The 18,485-nt window shown below is 39.2% G+C and overlaps 2 protein-coding genes across 4 annotated transcripts in view; both read right to left on the reverse strand.

Moving 5' to 3' along the window:
- Positions 1–643: 643 nt before the first annotated feature.
- The window catches only part of LOC144666802 (uncharacterized), a 35,062-nt gene continuing 17,220 nt past the window's right edge, over positions 644–18,485 (reverse strand). Inside the window, exons 9-21 of the mRNA XM_078528206.1 lie at positions 12,926–12,990; positions 12,199–12,344; positions 11,226–11,516; positions 10,415–10,539; positions 9,150–9,303; positions 8,694–8,804; positions 5,163–5,341; positions 4,468–4,590; positions 4,111–4,181; positions 3,750–3,790; positions 2,993–3,089; positions 2,137–2,236; positions 644–1,524 (exon numbers count right to left, since the gene is read on the reverse strand). Coding sequence (XP_078384332.1) covers positions 1,426–1,524; positions 2,137–2,236; positions 2,993–3,089; positions 3,750–3,790; positions 4,111–4,181; positions 4,468–4,590; positions 5,163–5,341; positions 8,694–8,804; positions 9,150–9,303; positions 10,415–10,539; positions 11,226–11,516; positions 12,199–12,344; positions 12,926–12,990 — 1,602 coding nt within the window. The 3' untranslated portion in view covers positions 644–1,425. The remainder of the gene's footprint in view (positions 1,525–2,136; positions 2,237–2,992; positions 3,090–3,749; positions 3,791–4,110; positions 4,182–4,467; positions 4,591–5,162; positions 5,342–8,693; positions 8,805–9,149; positions 9,304–10,414; positions 10,540–11,225; positions 11,517–12,198; positions 12,345–12,925; positions 12,991–18,485) is intronic.
- Positions 13,501–16,113, reverse strand: LOC144666829 (uncharacterized). Of its 3 annotated transcripts, none has more exons than XR_013573237.1 (3): positions 15,095–16,113; positions 13,827–14,644; positions 13,501–13,706 (listed from the first exon to the last, which is right to left on the reverse strand). XR_013573237.1 is itself a non-coding variant. In XM_078528234.1 (3 exons), exons 2-3 carry the CDS (start codon positions 14,060–14,062, stop codon positions 13,520–13,522), a joined length of 423 nt encoding a protein of 140 aa, XP_078384360.1. In that variant the 5' UTR covers positions 14,063–14,644; positions 15,095–15,457; the 3' UTR covers positions 13,501–13,519. The 3 variants fall into 3 exon arrangements, 1 of the variants encoding a protein (XP_078384360.1); XM_078528234.1 differs by having other exon boundaries at positions 15,095–15,457; XR_013573236.1 differs by having other exon boundaries at positions 13,501–14,644.

Below are 18,485 nucleotides of genomic sequence, written 5' to 3' on the forward strand. Positions count from 1 at the left end.
ACTGAAGTGTCGAGCCGAATTTTATGTCGTACACTGAAAAAATTTAGCTGTCAGTTTCCCGGTCATCCTGTAAGCTAGCTTAAATTAATTGCTGCTTTTCTTCTTCATTCAGTCGCTCTTTTTGTACATTTACAAGTATCTTCAATTAAACCTTTCACATCAATCTTTTTGTTTTGCGTAGTTGAGTTGACTATAACATTTTTGAGGTTTTAGGGAAGGCCGATTGCTGTATTTCTTGTGTTTCAAATATCGACAAATTTGCTGTTTTAACCAACTTTGTAGTCGTTATGTTATAAAATAATTGATTCATGCTTTTAGCTGTGCGTATATCGAGTTATGGATGCACTTGGGAAGTTTGGAGGGCACTCAAGAAGCTAGAGTTGCTCTCGGTTATCGCCTCGAGCAACTCTTACGTTTCTTTCGTGCTCTCCAAACTTCCCGCGTGCATCCATAATTCGAAATACGCACGCTAAGCATGAACCAATTCTTAATTATAATGGGACTTGTTGTTGTGGCGTCCAAATGTAGATAGTACAATCCATCAAGTTTTACTGGTAACTGTTGCCTTTGCATTTATATTTCATCTGAGGAAGAAATTACAAAAAGAGAAAAAATTCCTGCAGTTGATGTTGCTGCGATTAGCTGGTTGTTATAAGTAAATGATGTTTAATTTATTTGCACCATTTAAAACAACTACAATACAGTTGAACATAAGACTAGTACTACGATGATATGAAGAGCAAAAAACTGTCATCAAAACGAGCTGGGCTTGCGAGGAAGACAACCATTACATAGTTGTATTTCAAATGCTAAGTTACAGACATGTTGCTGTGATTTAAGCATACACTATCACGGATTTGATTGCTTTTACATTACTCCCTATATAATGACCCTTGCTATTAATATATTATTAAAAAATAGTTCCAGCAGAAAAAATAGTATAAGCGGTAAAATAATATAAGCAAAAAAATAGGGCTTAGCTTTGTTCAATTCGTTCTTCCAGACTGTACAAAACTGAATCGTTGTTTGCATGGATCTCGTAGCTTTGAAACAGACTAGCCGGCGCCTCATTGGCTAAAAAAACACTGAATCCTTATAATATATCTAAATTTCCTGATTACTTCATAATTAACCGATTCAGAATTAACAACACTCACGAAGCTTTTGAGGCAATGCCAGTTATACAATAACAACTTCAGTCTGCGGTATTCTGTTTTGAATTTTTTTTTATCTCTAGCATTAAAATTACCAAAAGGTTTAACAATAGCATCTGCATTTTTGTTTCGATCTCGCGCCTTATTTATGCTACACTGTGGCACAAAAAAGGATAAATGATGGTGACTTTTTTCTGAGCGATTTTATGCTGCGGATAGCAATTCTCTTTAACTTAACAAGCCAGCTTTACGCCAGAAATACGTTGTTGAACTAAAAAGCAGTGGTTTCTTTATCGTGGACATCGATTTCTGTTGCCAGATTAATGTTTCCTTCAGATTCAATTTCAAGGCTTTTATCCTTCAGGGAATCCTAATAAAACAAACAAATAAATAAACACGGTAATATAAATTTTGGGATAGGTAGTTTGGGGTCATGCATACGTAATTTATATTTTTCTGGAGAGAAAAAAGAACATCTTGCAAGCAAAGAATGGATATGTTCTGAATTATTGAACGCTAATGTGGTGCACAACCCTTAGTTAGGCTTCAACATAGGGCGTTTCCATTGACAAAAGCTCACAGAACGCTCATAATTTTTGAAGTAATACGAAAATGTCAAATAGCCTAACATGAGGTAATTGTTAAGCAATACTTGCGTTCTATCCTGGCCGTAAAGGGCAAAGCTAGAAAGCAGGTGAAAGAAGAGGAAGGAAAAAACTATCCCTTAATGTGAGAAAAAACACTATTGAAGCATAACGAAAAGCGTTGGTGAAAATGCCCCTTAACACATGTAACAGCGTGACAAATAACGCTATATTTCAATATTCTTGTTTTAGTTTATATTAGATCAAAACAATAATTATAGCGCGATACGTCACCAAAAGAGTAGAAGATGTTTACATTAAATGTTCTTGTTTATGTCTAGTTATTTTCATTTTGATATTTTTCTATTTTTAGATCTCATGGATTATTCATTTCTTACCTCTTTGCTTTGTAGCTCCTGCTCAAGTGACGCCACTAGCTCAACGAATGAAGGCCGTTGTGAGGGGTCTGGACGCCAGCATGACATCATGATCTCGTAACTGTCATAATAAAAACAACGATGCAGTTTGCTCAAAACATTGATCGGAATAAACAATGCATTTAAGAATGATACGGAAGATTTTATCCTTATAGCTGTTAACGTCAAATCCTAACATAATGAGCTTTAGGAGTGAAAACCAGCCACCAAACGTATTTGCGTCGGTTTCAGGATACCTTGCCTTTATCTTCACAAAGTCATAACATAGAAGCACACAAAACAAGAAACGAGGATAAAAAAATGGGTTAACACAGTGACACTTGACATAATCAAAGATGCATATGAAGCCAAATGAAAGGGCGGGAAAAGTTTCTACTTGTACATCTTGTCAATTTAAGTCACAAACTCGAGGTTGATACAGTATTAGGGCATTAGTTAAGCGCTACATTTCCAGTTCCTTTGAATATGAATGTAACTCAAGACCAGTTGAAATCTGCAAAGAGGAAGTGGAGAGAGGGTACTACCGCATGACATTTCCAGTAGCTGTTTACTGACGTTCTTCGTCAGGCGATCGAAGGAGAAAAAGACGAAAAGAATTACGTACTCGACTATGACATTCTGTCTGTTCAAGGTAGATACGATGAATTTACATGTAAATGCCGCTGGTAGCATTTTAATATACCATGCTTCCATAGTGTATTTTGAAAGGTTTGTGAACTAATAAAAGGTTGCTTGATTCCCCGGCCCTCGTAAAGCCCTTACATCTCACTGCCAACAAAGTAATTCAAGCTGTTCATTAAAAAAAAATGATATTTACATTTCATCTGGGCATCCATCTGGTTTTGTTAATCGTTTTCCAGACTTGATAAATTCGACAACCTCCATACCTCCAAGTCCGGAATATGGCATTTTACCTCGAAAAGAAGCGGTAATATTAATAAGAAAGTCTACGATAAATTAGGTGCGAGTTGTTTTAATTTATACGTCTTCGACTAATTGTCAAGGTATTATGTACAATGATCTTCCATTTATGCACAATAGTGGTGACCTCTTTCCGACACCTTATAATGGAAACAGGAGTTATTTGAAACGAATATGTTTATCGGTGCTAATGAATATAGGGTAGAAGATTAAACGTAACCGCTTAAAACCAAAGCATCAAAGACAAGTTCAGTAAATGGCGTTGAAAACAGTGATGACGACGATGATGACGACGACGACGACGACGACGACGACGATGATGATGATGATGACGATGATGATGATGATGATGATGATGATGATTATAATGATGATCATGACAGTATTAACTGGCCGGCCAGACCGGAATATTCGAAACAGAATTCCGTTGTTAGTCAGATTTGTGTTGTCATATCAGTCAATAGATGAATATTATACACTGTTTGGTGGATTTGTGCGAAAATTGCTAGAAAAGGCCCAAATCACATTCAAAATCAGCAAAACAGCTGGCCAGTTTTAAGCCCTTGATCTAGTATTTCACCACAATAAGAGCAGAATGTACCCTCGACAGTTACTCATTTGAAAAAAAAAAACAATTCTAAGGAATTGTTTACCTCCAGATTCAATTTCCCAAAGAAGCACGCCAAATGACCAGCTGCAAAGAAAACATAAGCCACTTTAAAAAAAAGATACAAGCAAACCAAACTAGAAATGTATCGTATAATTGACTTGACCTGGCAACAACTTTAGAAAAAAGCTCTTGCTCTGATTTGACAAAAGCTGTTTCTCACCCAAACGAGCAACTGTTTTTTTCTCGTTACAATTTGACAAATTGTCACCTTACCATATCTAACTAAAAACGAGCACGAGGACATCCTTATTTTATAATTATGATGTTTGTATTGCTTTCTTATCAAAAAGTGGAAACTTTTTTTTTAATCTTAAATTAGTTTGCTTTCAAACAAGTCAACTTACACGTCTGTCTTGGTATTGTAAATGTAATGTTCACACGACTCAAGGGCCATCCAACGAACTGGTAACACTCCCTTGTTTGAAGAATAATGTCAAAAAATTAATCAGAATTCTAACACAAAAACAGCTGAAATGATAATGTACCGAAACTAATATAAGATACAAGCTATTTGATACCTACGCTAACGGAAAACTCTAATAAGCAGACACTTTGTCATGGCTTCAGCTACAGAAATTTTAAATTTTTACCTTTCATAAGCGAACATCGCTTTCAAACATATTTTTTTTCTAGTCGATCCCAAAGCTTTTCGTTTACCGATGGGTTAAAGTTATTGACGAAAAATAGAGGTATCCTCATACCCCTGATATATTTTCATATTCGCCACTTTCATACACATCGCGTGACAAGCCGAAGTCAGAAACCATGGCAACATTGTTCTTGCCAAGAAGCACATTCCTTGCTGCAAGATCACGATGAACGCACTGCAAAACAAGAACAGTAAACAGACTTGTTAGGACTTAGAGCTCACAAAGCCGCGCCATTACCCACAAAACAACTCATTGTGACTTATATCATTGACAAATACACCGCGAACATTACGTTTTCGTTGTCTTGTAATCAACCCGATAAGAACCGAAAGCGAACAATCTAAACCGTGAAATATCAATAAAATTTGTTTATTAATAAGTCATTAAAAAAAAAATTGCCAATAATGCACGAAAAACTGCCCTCCCGCTCCGATGGACTGCTCAGTTCATTGTTCGACTGTAGTTTCCTTTGTAGCCCAATTAGGATTTTCATAAGTCGGCCACTGGATTAAAATTATGTGAATTACAACAAGTATGTGCATTAGGAAGTGGAGGGTAAAATGTGTATATAATAAGCTCATCTTGAGAGAAAAAAGCACAATTGTGTATTATCCAAGCTACCTGTTTTTTCTGTTCGTGGTCGAGGGTGGGGTTCATAGAAGAGGGTAGTTTTTATTTGCATGAATTTCCATTACTTGTCATGGTACAGTAAACTAGCATGTTATTATAAACACAAATATATTTACCTTTTTGATCGATAGGTGCAACATGCCTTTGGCCACGTCTCTTGCGATCCTCGTTTTGTCAATGTGTGAAAAGTGTACATTTTTTTCTGCAACGTTGTAATATGGATTTTCTCGGTTTTTCTTCAGTTGATTCAGCAGGCAGCCATTCTCAGCCAGGCGAACGATGACCAGTATTGACTCTAGTGAAGATTACAACATTAAAATGTTTAGCGATAGCACTACCTTCGCCACGCGAACCAACTGCTGCCTTAATACAACCCGGTGGACCTAGAAATCTACCTGTTTGGGAAAACCCTCCTTTCACACACAATCCTCACGTCGCCTAGTAATTCCGTGCTCTGAGTTGACATTCACTGTTTGTTCAAACCCTTCCGACCATAACAGACGAAAAGATGCTGTGCTAGAACATGGTTGACCATGTAAGGTGGCGCCGGATTGAGAAATAAAATACAGTGGAAATGCGTCACTAAGACCATAGTTTACTACTTCTACTTCTAGAGCTATTCGGGATATGCGAGTGTGGTAGCTACTGCTACCACTATTGCTGTTGCCATTGCTATTGCTATTCTCAGTACCGGAAATAAAACAAGAATATTTCCATAACAATAGATATCCCACAATCCTTAGCGTTGTATATATTACCGCCTTTCTTTGTATTGTGTACATTTGTCAAACAACATCTCAGAGTAAAGACAGCGATATTTTGGCTCCGTTGTGCACGCATCATTGCCTCCGCCGCTTATTCAGCACTCATACATGTGCGTCTAACCGAAGTTCGAAGAGAAAAGCTTTTGCAGAATGTGCCAGACTTTCCAGCCGCTGATTAATGCTCCACCCATAGTAAATCCTGGCGCTGCACACGTTGCTCCATTTCTTGAGGTAATTTGTCTTGCTTTCTTGAGTTGTTGTTCAGTCATTCGTTCCGGTTTTGTATTTCATGCATGGTTTTCAGTGCACATATGTGCACTGAGATAGGCTTGGTGCTTGTGAGACAAGTGCGTGAGTGGTTCGGCCACCGCACAAGAGTTATGAAAATGGAAGAATATGTGCGTGAGTGGTTCGGCCACCGCACAAGAGTTATGAAAATGGAAGAATATGTGCGTGAGTGGTTCGGCCACCGCACAAGAGTTATGAAAATGGAAGAATATGTGCGTGAGTGGTTCGGCCACCGCACGAGAGCTATGAAAATGGAAGAATATGTGCGTGAGTGGTTCGGCCACCGCACAAGAGTTATGAAAATGGAAGAATATGTGCGTGAGTGGTTCGGCCACCGCACAAGAGTTATGAAAATGGAAGAATATGTGCGTGAGTGGTTCGGCCACCGCACAAGAGTTATGAAAATGGAAGAATATGTGCGTGAGTGGCTCGGCCACCGCACAAGAGTTATGAAAATGGAAGAATATGTGTGTGAGTGGCTCGGCCACCGCACAAGGGTTATGAAAATGGAAGAATATGTGCGTGAGTGGCTCGGCCACCGCACAAGAGTTATGAAAATGGAAGAATATGTGCGTGAGTGGCTCGGCCACCGCACAAGAGTTATGAAAATGGAAGAATATGTGCGTGAGTGGCTCGGCCACCGCACAAGAGTTATGAAAGTGGAAGAATATGTGCGTGAGTGGCTCGGCCACCGCACTGGAAATGACAAAATATGCGCGTGAGTGGTACTTCAGTTCTTAAAATGGAAGAATATCTGTGTGGACGGCTTTTACCGCACTACTGTTTTGTAAATGGAAGGATATATGCGTGAGGGATTTTGTAACTAGCATAATGTATTATATGCTCTTGGGCGAAAGTTTTTTCGCAAGGTCCTTTCAAATGTTTGATATGTAAGACTTATATTAGTCGGTTCTTTCTGCCGCCAATGTTGAATGGTAATTTTGGTCGCTTCAATATTTAGATACACGTATGGCGTTGTTTTTAAAAGTCAACGTTTTTCTTTGCGTTTTCCGCTCCGGCGGTGTATTCTTAATTTGTAGCACCTCGAATTAGAAGCCTTTTGTGCCTTTTAGCCATTTGGGGCTGTACTTTGAATATATTTGCACGCCGATAACTTGCGTTTGTCAATAGCGACTGGATGTTTTTGTTTTTCTTTCTTTACATGGCCAGGCTAATTTGGGCGTTGAAGCGTTTTATAAAAAAACTTTAAAACTTTAAGGGAAAAGTAAGGCCAATTCCGTGGGTCTAGCTTTACAGGCCGCAATGATCTTGCGTTGCAGCAACAGTTTTGCGCTTTTCGGGCTACTTTGTTTTTTGTCTCTCTTTCTATTTGTCGTTTTTTCTTTTGGTACCAGTTTAGGTTGAATGTGGCTTGAAACAGGGGTAAAACTCTCCTCCCGGTTTATCTGGGTCAGGCTGTCATTCCTCCTTTTCTGGTGGCCATAGTATCCGTGGTTTCTTCTTTCCTTCTTTACTTTTTTTTTTTTTTTTTTTTTTTCGGTGTGTTTCATTTCCTCCCATTTATTTTTGCTATTGTAGAGGAAGCGAAGGATGCTACCTCCTAGTTTGCTCATGTACTTTTGATCCGACACCATGCTTTCAAGTTTTGCATTCCAGGGTCTCCTATTGGGTAACCATGGATATGTGGCTACTTAATGGAGGAATGACAGCTCCCTGTTGCTCAGGATATTGGTGCTTTTTATTAACAGTGCGAAAGCATTAGGCGTTTTACTCCAGCCTTTCCACGTTAACCTTTTTCTTTGGAGAATGGGAGAATAGACTGGATTTAGGCCGGTCTTCTTTGGAGTTATGTCTGTTTAGCGGTCAAGCTGGTGGATTTGGGGACCATTTTCACCCTTCCATATCTCATTGTTATATTCATGTGTATTGTAGGTAGTGAGAATATTGTACTATTCTCAGTACCGGAAATAAAACAAGAATATTTCCATAACAATAGATATCCCACAATCCTTAGCGTTGTATATATTACCGCCTTTCTTTGTATTGTGTACATTTGTCAAACAACATCTCAGAGTAAAGACAGCGACCCACCCACCCACGCCCCTGGCCATGACGCGGTGCACTACCTTCAATGCATGTGAGTATAACGCTGTCCACTCCTGTGGACAGGGACCATTTTCACCCTTCCATATCTCATTGTTATATTCATGTGTATTGTAGGTAGTGAGAATATTGTACTATCGCTACTGCTGCCACTACTAGTTCTTCAACCGCTGCCACCGCTTCTGCTTCTGCTATGAGTTGGAGCATGAGTTACAATAGGTTAAGTCTTCGTTCGATGGGAAAATAGAATGGGATGCTAGTTCATCGCAGGGTCGTAGGGCTCCCCAGCATTAATTAATATTTCGCCGGTATCTTTAAAGTGTCTCGCCAAAGAACTCAACAAAATGACCCGACGAGGGATTTCAGTAATAGAGCTATAGAAAGCCCTTTGAACCTCCCTTCCTTTGGGATCGTTTAGTGACAGAAGCGACTGATCTAGACATTCTGACTGGTGCTTTATTCAATAAAACCCAACAATTCTTTACTATTCTAGACCAACCAATGCATGCGATTTTTTTTTATTTGACTTACCGCATCCTGTACAAGCTCCAATGAGACTTACGACGTTAGGATGCTCACCAACTGTGACCATGATTTGTAGCTCGTTTATCAGGTCCCGCCTGTCTTTTTCTGTAGCGTTCGCTGCAGTTGAAAACGTTTAGTTTCTAAATACACTTGTTTTAAAGGCTCTTAAAATGTCCGGTGTCCCTATATCTATTGGGTTAGCCAGGTGACAGAGAAACACAACGAGCAACAATTGGCGCAATTCATTGTTAGGAGCCCTCGAAATACACACAGAATCACCATAAAGTGAGAACGAGAAAATATTTCTTTGGGTCTTGATCTCAAAACTTTCCCCGGTGTAATTCCCCACCCCAACCCCTCAAGAAAGCAATTGGCCAGGCCGGTCTACAAGTCTTCAAAAACCTGGCTACACCCTGGTATATCAGATTCATCGTCAAATGATAGGCATGCAGTACGTCTTACCTTTCAGTTTTTTCACTGCACATTGCATTGACTTTCCATCTATCTTTACCAGACCTTTATAAGCTTCGCCAAACGCGCCTTCTCCTAACTTTTCTTGAAGTGTAAGATCTGATTTTCGAATCTCAAGCCAATCGCCACGAATACAAAGTTCCGTCTAGAAGAGAAAACAATAGCAAGTTTCTATTTCAAACATTTCATTTTATTTTCTTTTTATTTAACTGCTTAAAGGGACTATGTCACGGATTTTACCAGATTTTTGAACAGTCAAAATTTATATTTGTTTCGCAATAAAACATAAAATAATAGTCCATTTTTATTAAAAATTGCTCTATTAGAGCACTGAATCTGTTAACGATGGGATGGAAACGGATTGCAATTTGAAAAAGTTAGGCAAACGTTTTCCGTGGCAGACAGAAATTTTATGAAGCCATGAAAGCCTTAGAAACAGAAAGAAAGATGTAAATAAATTACAGAAGGCTTTCGACACACGTCCGTGCGTCTTAAAAATAGAGGATATTACATGGTTGCTTGGAGATATGAAATTTATCTTCGAGTGTTCAAATCGATATCTCACGAGTGAGCGCAGCGAACGAGTGGGATATCGATTTGAACACGAGATAATTAACACTGTTTATTATATAAACCTACTAATTACGATGTTTTTGACGATTTTCCGAAGATTGCCGACCATTTTCCGAAGATTTCCGAAGATTTGCAAATGTTGTCCGAAGGTCGTACGAATGTTTCCAAACATTTCCCGAACTTTTCCGAAAATTTCCGAAGATTGCCGAAGATTTCCGAGGAAGATCCGAAGAAGTTTCGACTTAATATCGAATTACTTTGGCTCATTCAGCATTGAAACAGGGCAAACTTGTCAGAAAATGTTTCGAAATCGATATCTTCACATGTGAAAATAACATGTTATTTTCAAGTGTGAAAATATGATTTTTTCGCGCGAAAGATTTCCTGGTATTGCACTGATGTTTATATAATAAATATAGATATTCATAACCGTAGTTTGATTTCTATCCACAAATTAAGGCTATTTACTATTTTAGACGTTTATTTAGGGTAGTGTTGCCTACCACTAATTTCAGAACATTTTAAATAAAAAATCTGCGAAATTCAAGTGACTACTAGCGATGAAATATATAAAAAAATATAAATGAAAAATAAAAAAAAAGATTGAAAGAATAACAGGATTATTGTTCCTATTGCAAAGTTAAGTAACAAAGTGCCTGCACTCAATGGGCAAGTGTTATTACCTCATCTTTCACCGGTCTTGATTTACAGGATGATCGGCGAAACTTGACGCAAACAACCACGATAAATAAAGCAGCTAAGGTCAGTGGTAACACGATAATCAGCATCAGATCCCGGATGAACCTGTCTGTGAGCAGGAACAATAAGTGGAAGACTGCATGAGTAAAGTTTACCGATATTGAAGTTATCCATTATTTCTAATTTTCCACGTAAATAATGGAAAAAGTCAAATTAATGCACGACTAAGACAGCTGGGAGGGCCAACAACTAAAATAAACCAATCGGAGCGTCTTAGCGCTGGACGAATATTTCTAACTCTTAAACTGGGTGAAGCTTCTTCACCTCTCTTTTAATTGTTAAGTCGTGTTATAAACCTTTCACCAACAAAGCTTCCTCGGGACAGTACTCCGAACCGTACTGCTGACCTCCCCCTGTTCTGTCAATATGGCCAATGTTTCTCCGAGTACGGTCCTCGCGTTTGGGTAATGGTTGGCTTGGATTGGATTTAGATGGTTAATTATACTGTATAGATGAGACCCTGCTGTTAAACGGGTCCAATTGTCAGGCCAATACCTTTTATCAATAAAGCCACCTTGCCTGAATTGTTCTTGCAGCATTTTCTGGATCATCTGGCTGTTTGTTGTGTTGTGATTGCTCGCGGGCATTGTCTCGCAAGTTTTGGCTACCTACATAACGTACGGGTATAGTAGCCACAAGATCTTGTTGTTGTTGTTGTTTGTTTGTTTGTTTGTTTTTTTCCTTTTTTTCCTCCTTAGCTTAATATTAAATGACTTAACAGAGAAATCCACTTACCAGGCAAAGTCTTCTTTGTTACAAAAATACCTTCTGACCTTCCATGTCTGTTGTTGCTCGATAATCGAATGGTGTACTCTGTGGAGGGTTGTAAATCCTTTAGAATCATTCCAGCCTGAGTATACGGCAGTGTTATCACTATTGTGAAGTTCTCCGATGCTAATTTCCTATCTTCTATAGTATAGTTGTGTATCTGGTACAAGCTGCCATATTTTGGCTTATCCCAGGTAAGAACCATATACCTTGTCTGTACATTTGTCACTGTCAAGTCTTTAGGCGGTGGCGGCTTGGCTAAATATTTAACGAAGCAAACAGAAAATGAAGTTAATGCAACATTGCTAAAATAGTTAGTTTAAGGTAGCTGTTCATGGTCTAAACATTCCCCTCCTTGGCACGTTAACGTTCAAGTACAACTTTGTAAAGGTTTTACCAATGCACATATTATATTCAGTTCGTTACTACGTCAAAATCAATCGCCATGGTAACCTCAGAGGACACATTATTTTAACATCTTGAGCCTAATAACATAAAAACTACTCGTAGATTTGTTTTAATTTCTAAATATGATCGTCAAATCAATATAAACATAAACATCTCATACTACAGTTCAGAGCTTTGTTATTTTTACATCAATTAAACGTGTCACTGAACCCTAGCGACATTTTTTAAATTGGCTAAAATAATTTGAGGCACACAATTTGGTGCCGCTGGAAAAGGGTACCGTTAATGACCTTTCAGATCGGTGATGGTGTACCATTTTTTCCTTAGTCTGAGTTGGCATGGGGTAGCAAATTTGCTCTGAAAAGGGATAGGGGTTTCTTAACATGAGCAAAGCACTCCCACCCAAACGTTTCCAAGTACCGGAGTGGCACGCTAGTGTAGTTTTTCTCATTATTTTCTCGCACGAGCTACAGCAGTAAAAATATATTGCCAAAGAACACAGGTAAAGGACAGATCAGATCTGTTAACTTACCTGGGACTACTATGGCAGAAACCTTAAGTCCTTCCCACAAAGAGGAATCAAGTCCCTCGATGATGTGATCAATGGCGTCGCCTTTCTCTGTCGTGTTTGTATTTATCGTGGCTAGAATCTTGATGTCTGCTTTCACGCTTCCGTTACTATAAAATAGGAAATAGGATGGTAGGATACTTAAAGCGTTTTTATTTTTATATGTCTATACATACCCTAAAATAAGGTGGCTTATAGATTTTCATCACTGCACGCGCACTGCTGATGCAGACTTCGGCTACTGCGTACTCGAGCTTTTTTTTAGCTGTAGTCCGAAAAAAAAAACAACGAACATGACCAAATTCTACCTGTTCAAGGGAACGTGAGCCATTGTTACTTTTTTATATTCTATCATGATATTGAAATTGAACGCTGGTTTTATATATTTAAGTATCGTTAGTGCTAAGTCAACAGATAAACATAAAGGTCGAGACGATTGCGAGATTATCGACTAAAATAAAAATCTTCTTTGTAGGTTTCTTTACCAAACAAATTTAAGTAGGAAAAAAAGTTAAAACGTTATTTGCCGGATTAGGTCGGTCCGTAAAGGGAAAAACTGTGCCCTATAGATATTGAATACGGCCTTCGGCCTACGGCCTCTGGCCGCAGTCAACACCTCAGGCACATTTTTTCCCTATACGGGCCTCAAGGCCGGCAAATAACATATATGTCCTTTGTAGTACGCACCAACCTGAATCGCATAATTCTGACGTCAAATATCTTCAAAACAGAGGATTTGTTGAAATGGTGCTTTATCTACAAAGAAATGGAAAGTTCCTCGAGTAAAGCAGTCTGTATCAAATGTTTAGCAATGCCGTTTGTGCAAAGCTTTGTACTGCAATTGATAGAACTTGAGCCTTGTTACATTAATGTGGTTGTTTGTCACAATTAAAAAATCCCGACGTTACTAATCGAACCAAATCGAACGTTCGATTAATCGAACTTACTCGAACTGAATCGAACTGTAATCACGCGATTAGGTTCGATTAAGTTCGGTAATCGAACAGAATCGAACTCTCACAAAAAATTTTGAGTAATCGAACTAAATCGAACGTTCGATTAAGTTCGATTAGGCTCGATTAAGTTCGACTGGGTTCGATTTGAAAATCATGGAAAATGGATGTTGGTTAAAAAACAACGGTCGTAAAATTCACGGTCTAATTACATTTGGCTGCAAATGGCGGTATGTTCCCAATAAACGGGTGTAAATACGAGTGTCACAGGCGCGGTTGTTTAGCCCAGAACAACGAATAAATAAACAGAAAGGAAATTGATGTCAATTTTATTACTGTTTGTCGCTTATTTCTTCACATTCTTTCAACGTGTTTTGTACTCCAATTTGATTCAAGGCTCTCGATAGGTTTCTGGCTTTAGTTCTCGTCATCTGCACTTGGACCTTGAGTGGAACATTTATTCCCCCGCCAACCCGCCAGCGTCCTCTGGGATCGTCAAATGGTTGTCCAGTAACCACACTAAAAATTTAAAATGTACGGGATTAAAACAGTGATTAACTCTAGGATTTACCTCCTAGAAAATAATTGTTCGGCCGAGAAGCTTTGTGTCAAATGTCAAACTTACAATAAACTGCTTACCATTTTAGTTCCTCCCGAATTGGCCAGAAAGGTGCAACAAGCACACGTTCGAGATGCCCCAGTTGACCACGTGCATTTGTTACTTTGAACGCTCTTCCTCTTGCCCCATGTTTCCTTTGTGCCACAAACTCTTCACCTTCATTTACAACAAAAGGGCATTCTTGATAACCTTTGGCAACACACCGAATTTCAACTCGAACTATTTGATTTTTCTCGTGCTCTTGGCTTTCCGACATCTTCAAAACTTCTCCCACGCGTGATCTGACCTTGATGTTTAGTTACTGCGGGAGTTACTGACGAGACGTCACGTACGTAATTGTGGTTTAAATTCTCCAGGAAATTCTACACAGTAGGGTATCGTGAATAGGAATTATTTAAGTAGTTTTGCGAGTACTTGGTGGAAATGAACTTCAGCGTAAAATAAGAATAAAAAATAGAAAACAAGTTCTTGTGCAAAAATCAATCATTGTTTCATTAATCATAAGAAATTTTGCCTTAAACACAAACAGTTTTTAGCACCGAGGCCGAGCGGAGGATATCTACGTGACAGATATATCTGGATATTATATTGGCAATGACGGAGCCGACAGGAAATAAATTGAATTGACGCAGGTGGTCTTCAGGAGCCCGATTTTGTACAACCAAATAAACAAAAGATGGACAACAAAAATCAGCAACTTTCACTTTATTTTTATTTCTCGGCCGAATTACTGGTCGCTTCCTGGAATCTGCTGATTTGGTTGTTCTTTCGAAAGCTGTCCCGGGGTGTACCTGCCCATCTTTTGTCTGGCACGGTGGTTTCGGAACCATGTGGTTACCTGCCAAAAAAAAAAAACCGGGTTAAAACGATAAGAGATAACATACCGGAAATACCATTGACTTAATTCTATGCGTGATGGAGGGGAAAGTAATAGGCAAATGCTCCTGAGAACTCTTACGAAATGATGATAATATATTTCTTGGCTTTTTTCGTGGCAATCAGAGGATATTTTTGTGCACCAACATCCCCACTGCAGGAAATTACCGATCAATTGGAGGCGAAAGGATTTCACGGCGATCTTAAACGAAGCGCGTGTGATAACTCTATCTTTGAGTGCAAGAAATGCGAAAAAAGAATTAAAATAAGTGAGCCAAGCCAAGGAAAATACCTCATCAGAAGACACTCTGAAACTCCTACTCACCGGATAAGATGTGCTTGGATAATAAATGAGGATTACCAAGTGGTATCTTTAAAAAAATCAGGTAGGTCAAAATTAATTATAACATACCTGTTTCTCGGAAAGTTTGAACAAGGTAGCTGCATTTTTCGTTGACTCTCGCTCCAAATTTCCTCCTGTTTTTTGGAATAAGCTGTCTAGCCCTTGTAGTTTCCAATCTTCGAATTCTTCTATAGGCTTGCTTCCCTCCTCTCGGGCCTCCTTTGTCGGTTTTGTCGCCTGTGAGACGTGGTCCGCGCCTGTCGGGAAACAATAAGTTTTTACGATTTCCAATCAGCTGAAATGCGGAAATTGATTAAACTCAATAGAGAATATTCTTATTGCTTTTTGTCCAGGGTTTTTGTTGACCTTAGCCTCTAGCTTACCTCTCTTTCTCTTTCCTTTGGAATTGGAACCAATCAGCTCCTGCTGTTTCTCCTCGTCTTCGAGGAGTTGTTTCATTGTTAGCCAGAGTGCTTTTTCATGCCCTGTCGGCATGACTTCTTGGGAAGTCTTAAGAAGGTCTGAGATGGTGGACTTAGCTCTTCCTAAGTACTTGGCGAGGTCTGACTGAGTAAGGTTTTTTGAAGACAGCCACAATTTCATTTGTGTAGCAAGCTCTTTTGGACTGTCGCTTTCCCGGGTCTGTTGGGCCTGATCGGAATCCTCCACAGTGACAACATTTGGCTTGACTTCAAAGGTTACGACAGAATCGTCATTTCTTAAATTGCGTAAAAGTCTTTCCTTGTTTCTGACAGTGATTTTGACAACAATTACCTCTTCGGATTCAGAGCTCGTGGAAGCCATAACTGAAAACGTTCGCTGTGTTGCACTGAGTAAATTGAAATTTTAACCGGAAACGGCTGTCAAAACGAAAACTGTATGTGACATTTATCAGAAAGTGCCTTCCTCCCTCTGAGACTTTTTTCAAGAGGAAAGAACATTTTGCCGGCGCCAAAGACGAAGGTTACTTTTAGGGACGCGATTACGCTTATTCGTAACATGTATATATATTTTTTTTGATAGGAAAAGGAGCATTGTCAAGTTTTTTTGTGAGCAAAGGGTGCTCCTCTCAAGAGTCTCAGGAACAGCAAGGGACATCTCTCACGTGTTTGAGACCAAAGGATACCTGTGTTAGGCCGCCTTCTGACTCAATTCAAGATGATTCAAGCATAGTTGCAAAAATTTACGAAAGAGATACAATTCTCAAGGTTTGTACTGGGTGTATTTTGTTGTAGTTCGTAATGATCTCGCAACAGGGGTGAATACTGAATGAAGGGGGAGGGGGTGAAATGAGTACGTAAAATGCCCCGGAATGATATTCTTGCAGTGCCACAGACATAACAGGGCAAAAGCAAAGTGAGATGAAATGAAAAATAATAAAAACACATTTGGCAGGTCTAATAACTAACGTTCTTAACAACTGAATTTAATTATTGCTCATTAAAATATTCTCTTATCATGACCCCACCCAAGAAACCTCGATCCGCGTTTATCTCTTAAGTAAACGTACGAGTAATTGGTATGCACACTTGTGAATATGAAAATGATTTCGAGTTTTAATAGTTTTTACTTCTTATTTTAAGGAAGTGAAAAAACAGCAAAAGGAACTTCAAGAACATGTTGGTACAGCCATTGCCCATTCACTCGCTGCAATGAACTATGAATTCAAACAAAATTATCAAAGAAAGAACAAAGACGACGCTGCAGTGTTTCAAGCATACGAGGAATCAAGAGAATCCAGAAAGTCGAACGAAGTAAAAGCACTTGAATCATTCCACGCTGCTGCAGTAAGCTCACGAAAATCAAATACTGGTCATTTGGCTGGGGTAATCGTGGACATGAAATGGAATGATCGAAAACGCGAAATACTTTCAGAACTAAAACACAAGATTTACACGTCTTTAGGTATAAATTCCAAATCGCAAACAACATTATCTCGAAATGCAAGATCTTTATGTAATTATTTAGCAACAAAGCAAACGGTGCACATCTTGTTACAAACTGAAAAAGTTGAAATCCCTCAACATGCAGACTTTCCACCCTGTGTAGAAAAGTTTGCGGAGCTTGTCCAGAGGCCAAATGAAGCGGGTGATGCTGACAAATGCGTTGAGTTTATTAAAGATTTAGTGCACAATGCCGGCAAGGGTACTGGTAGCCGCTGGTCGGAAGCCACAAAGTCCCTTTTTGCTCTAATTCTAGACTATGGAGGTCCGAGTTTGGCAGCTCAAGTGCGAATGTCAATAGGTGGGCCAGGAGCAAACGCTGTTTATCAAACGGCACGCTTAGGTTATATGATTCCGAGTCAGTTGCAGTCATCATCTTTCGCGAAAGCTAAAGATTTTTTTGACAGTGCTGGTGTGAAGGGGCCATATATATTCGCTGTTGATGCCACGCCTGTTGTACCAACTTTAAGGGTGCGCGGTAATAGTGTTTATGGACTCGCAAAAGAAGGAGAAGTCAACGTGAGGACTGCCGAGGACATAATCAATATAGTGTCAGATGAATCCTTAACCAAAGCAAATCAGGTTAACGCACTTATTTTGTCACCTTTACAACAATCAGAGCCCTTTTACATCATTGCTCTGCGTCCAGTATTGAAAGGGGAGAACTATGAGACTGTGAATGAATGGTACTCCACGGCCAAACGATTTGGAGCTGAGAATGGAATGCATGTTGTGGGACTGGGTGCAGATGGTGATTCCAAAGTACGTAAATTTTACCTACAAAGTTATTTAACGAACGGCGTCAATACAAACAGGCCAGGTTTAGAATATGATGGCTTTGACTTTTCTGCCACTTTAGAAGACTTTGGGGATTTACGAGTTCCTTCGATCATGTTTCCTGACTGGCGACATCTGATAAAGAAGTGGCGAAATCAAATATTAAACACACGAAAAGTTTTAATATTGGGAAAGAGATATGTCCTGTGTGAGCATCTAATTCAAATATACACAAAGTATAAACTTAAGTCTGGCCTGTGGAAATCAGATGTGTATGTAAAAGACAAGCAAAATGTAGATGCTGCTGTCCGGATTTTATCTCCAAGTGTTCGCAAGTGTTTAGCTGATTGGAGCGATGATCGAACAAAAGCAACGCAGGTTTATTTGGCGATTGCCAACTCATTATATCGAGCCTATACTGATGAGACTGTTCAACCTCGAGAACGAGCTAAACTAGCGTGGACTGCCGTTATATTCTTACGGTTGTGGAAACAATGGCTTAATGTAGAAGGGCACGACAACAGTAAACATTTCATCACTGATCAGACATTTACTGACACAATTCTTGCAAGCCATTCCGTTATTCTCAGCATGATGGTTTTCCACAAGTACTATCCGGATGTACCCTACTGTCCTTGGTTTTTCGGTTCTGATATTTGTGAAAAGCTATTCTCTTACCTACGATGTTTTTGCCGTGGAAAAAATAATTTCAGTTTTCTTGACATGCTAGATATTGCTGG

Source organism: Oculina patagonica, chromosome 9 (assembly GCF_052425735.1).
Source record: "Oculina patagonica isolate OP01 chromosome 9, crgOcupat, whole genome shotgun sequence".
In the NCBI taxonomy this organism is placed as follows: domain Eukaryota; kingdom Metazoa; phylum Cnidaria; class Anthozoa; order Scleractinia; family Oculinidae; genus Oculina; species Oculina patagonica.

Excerpts from the sequence above, each read along its gene's own strand:
- LOC144666829 (XM_078528234.1), bottom strand. The coding sequence starts at position 14,062 with ATGTCGGAAAGCCAAGAGCACGAGAAAAATCAAATAGTTCGAGTTGAA. Across the intron at positions 13,707-13,826 it reads ATTCGGGAGGAACTAAAATG|TGTGGTTACTGGACAACCAT; the intron begins GTAAGCAGTTTA and ends TTAAATTTTTAG.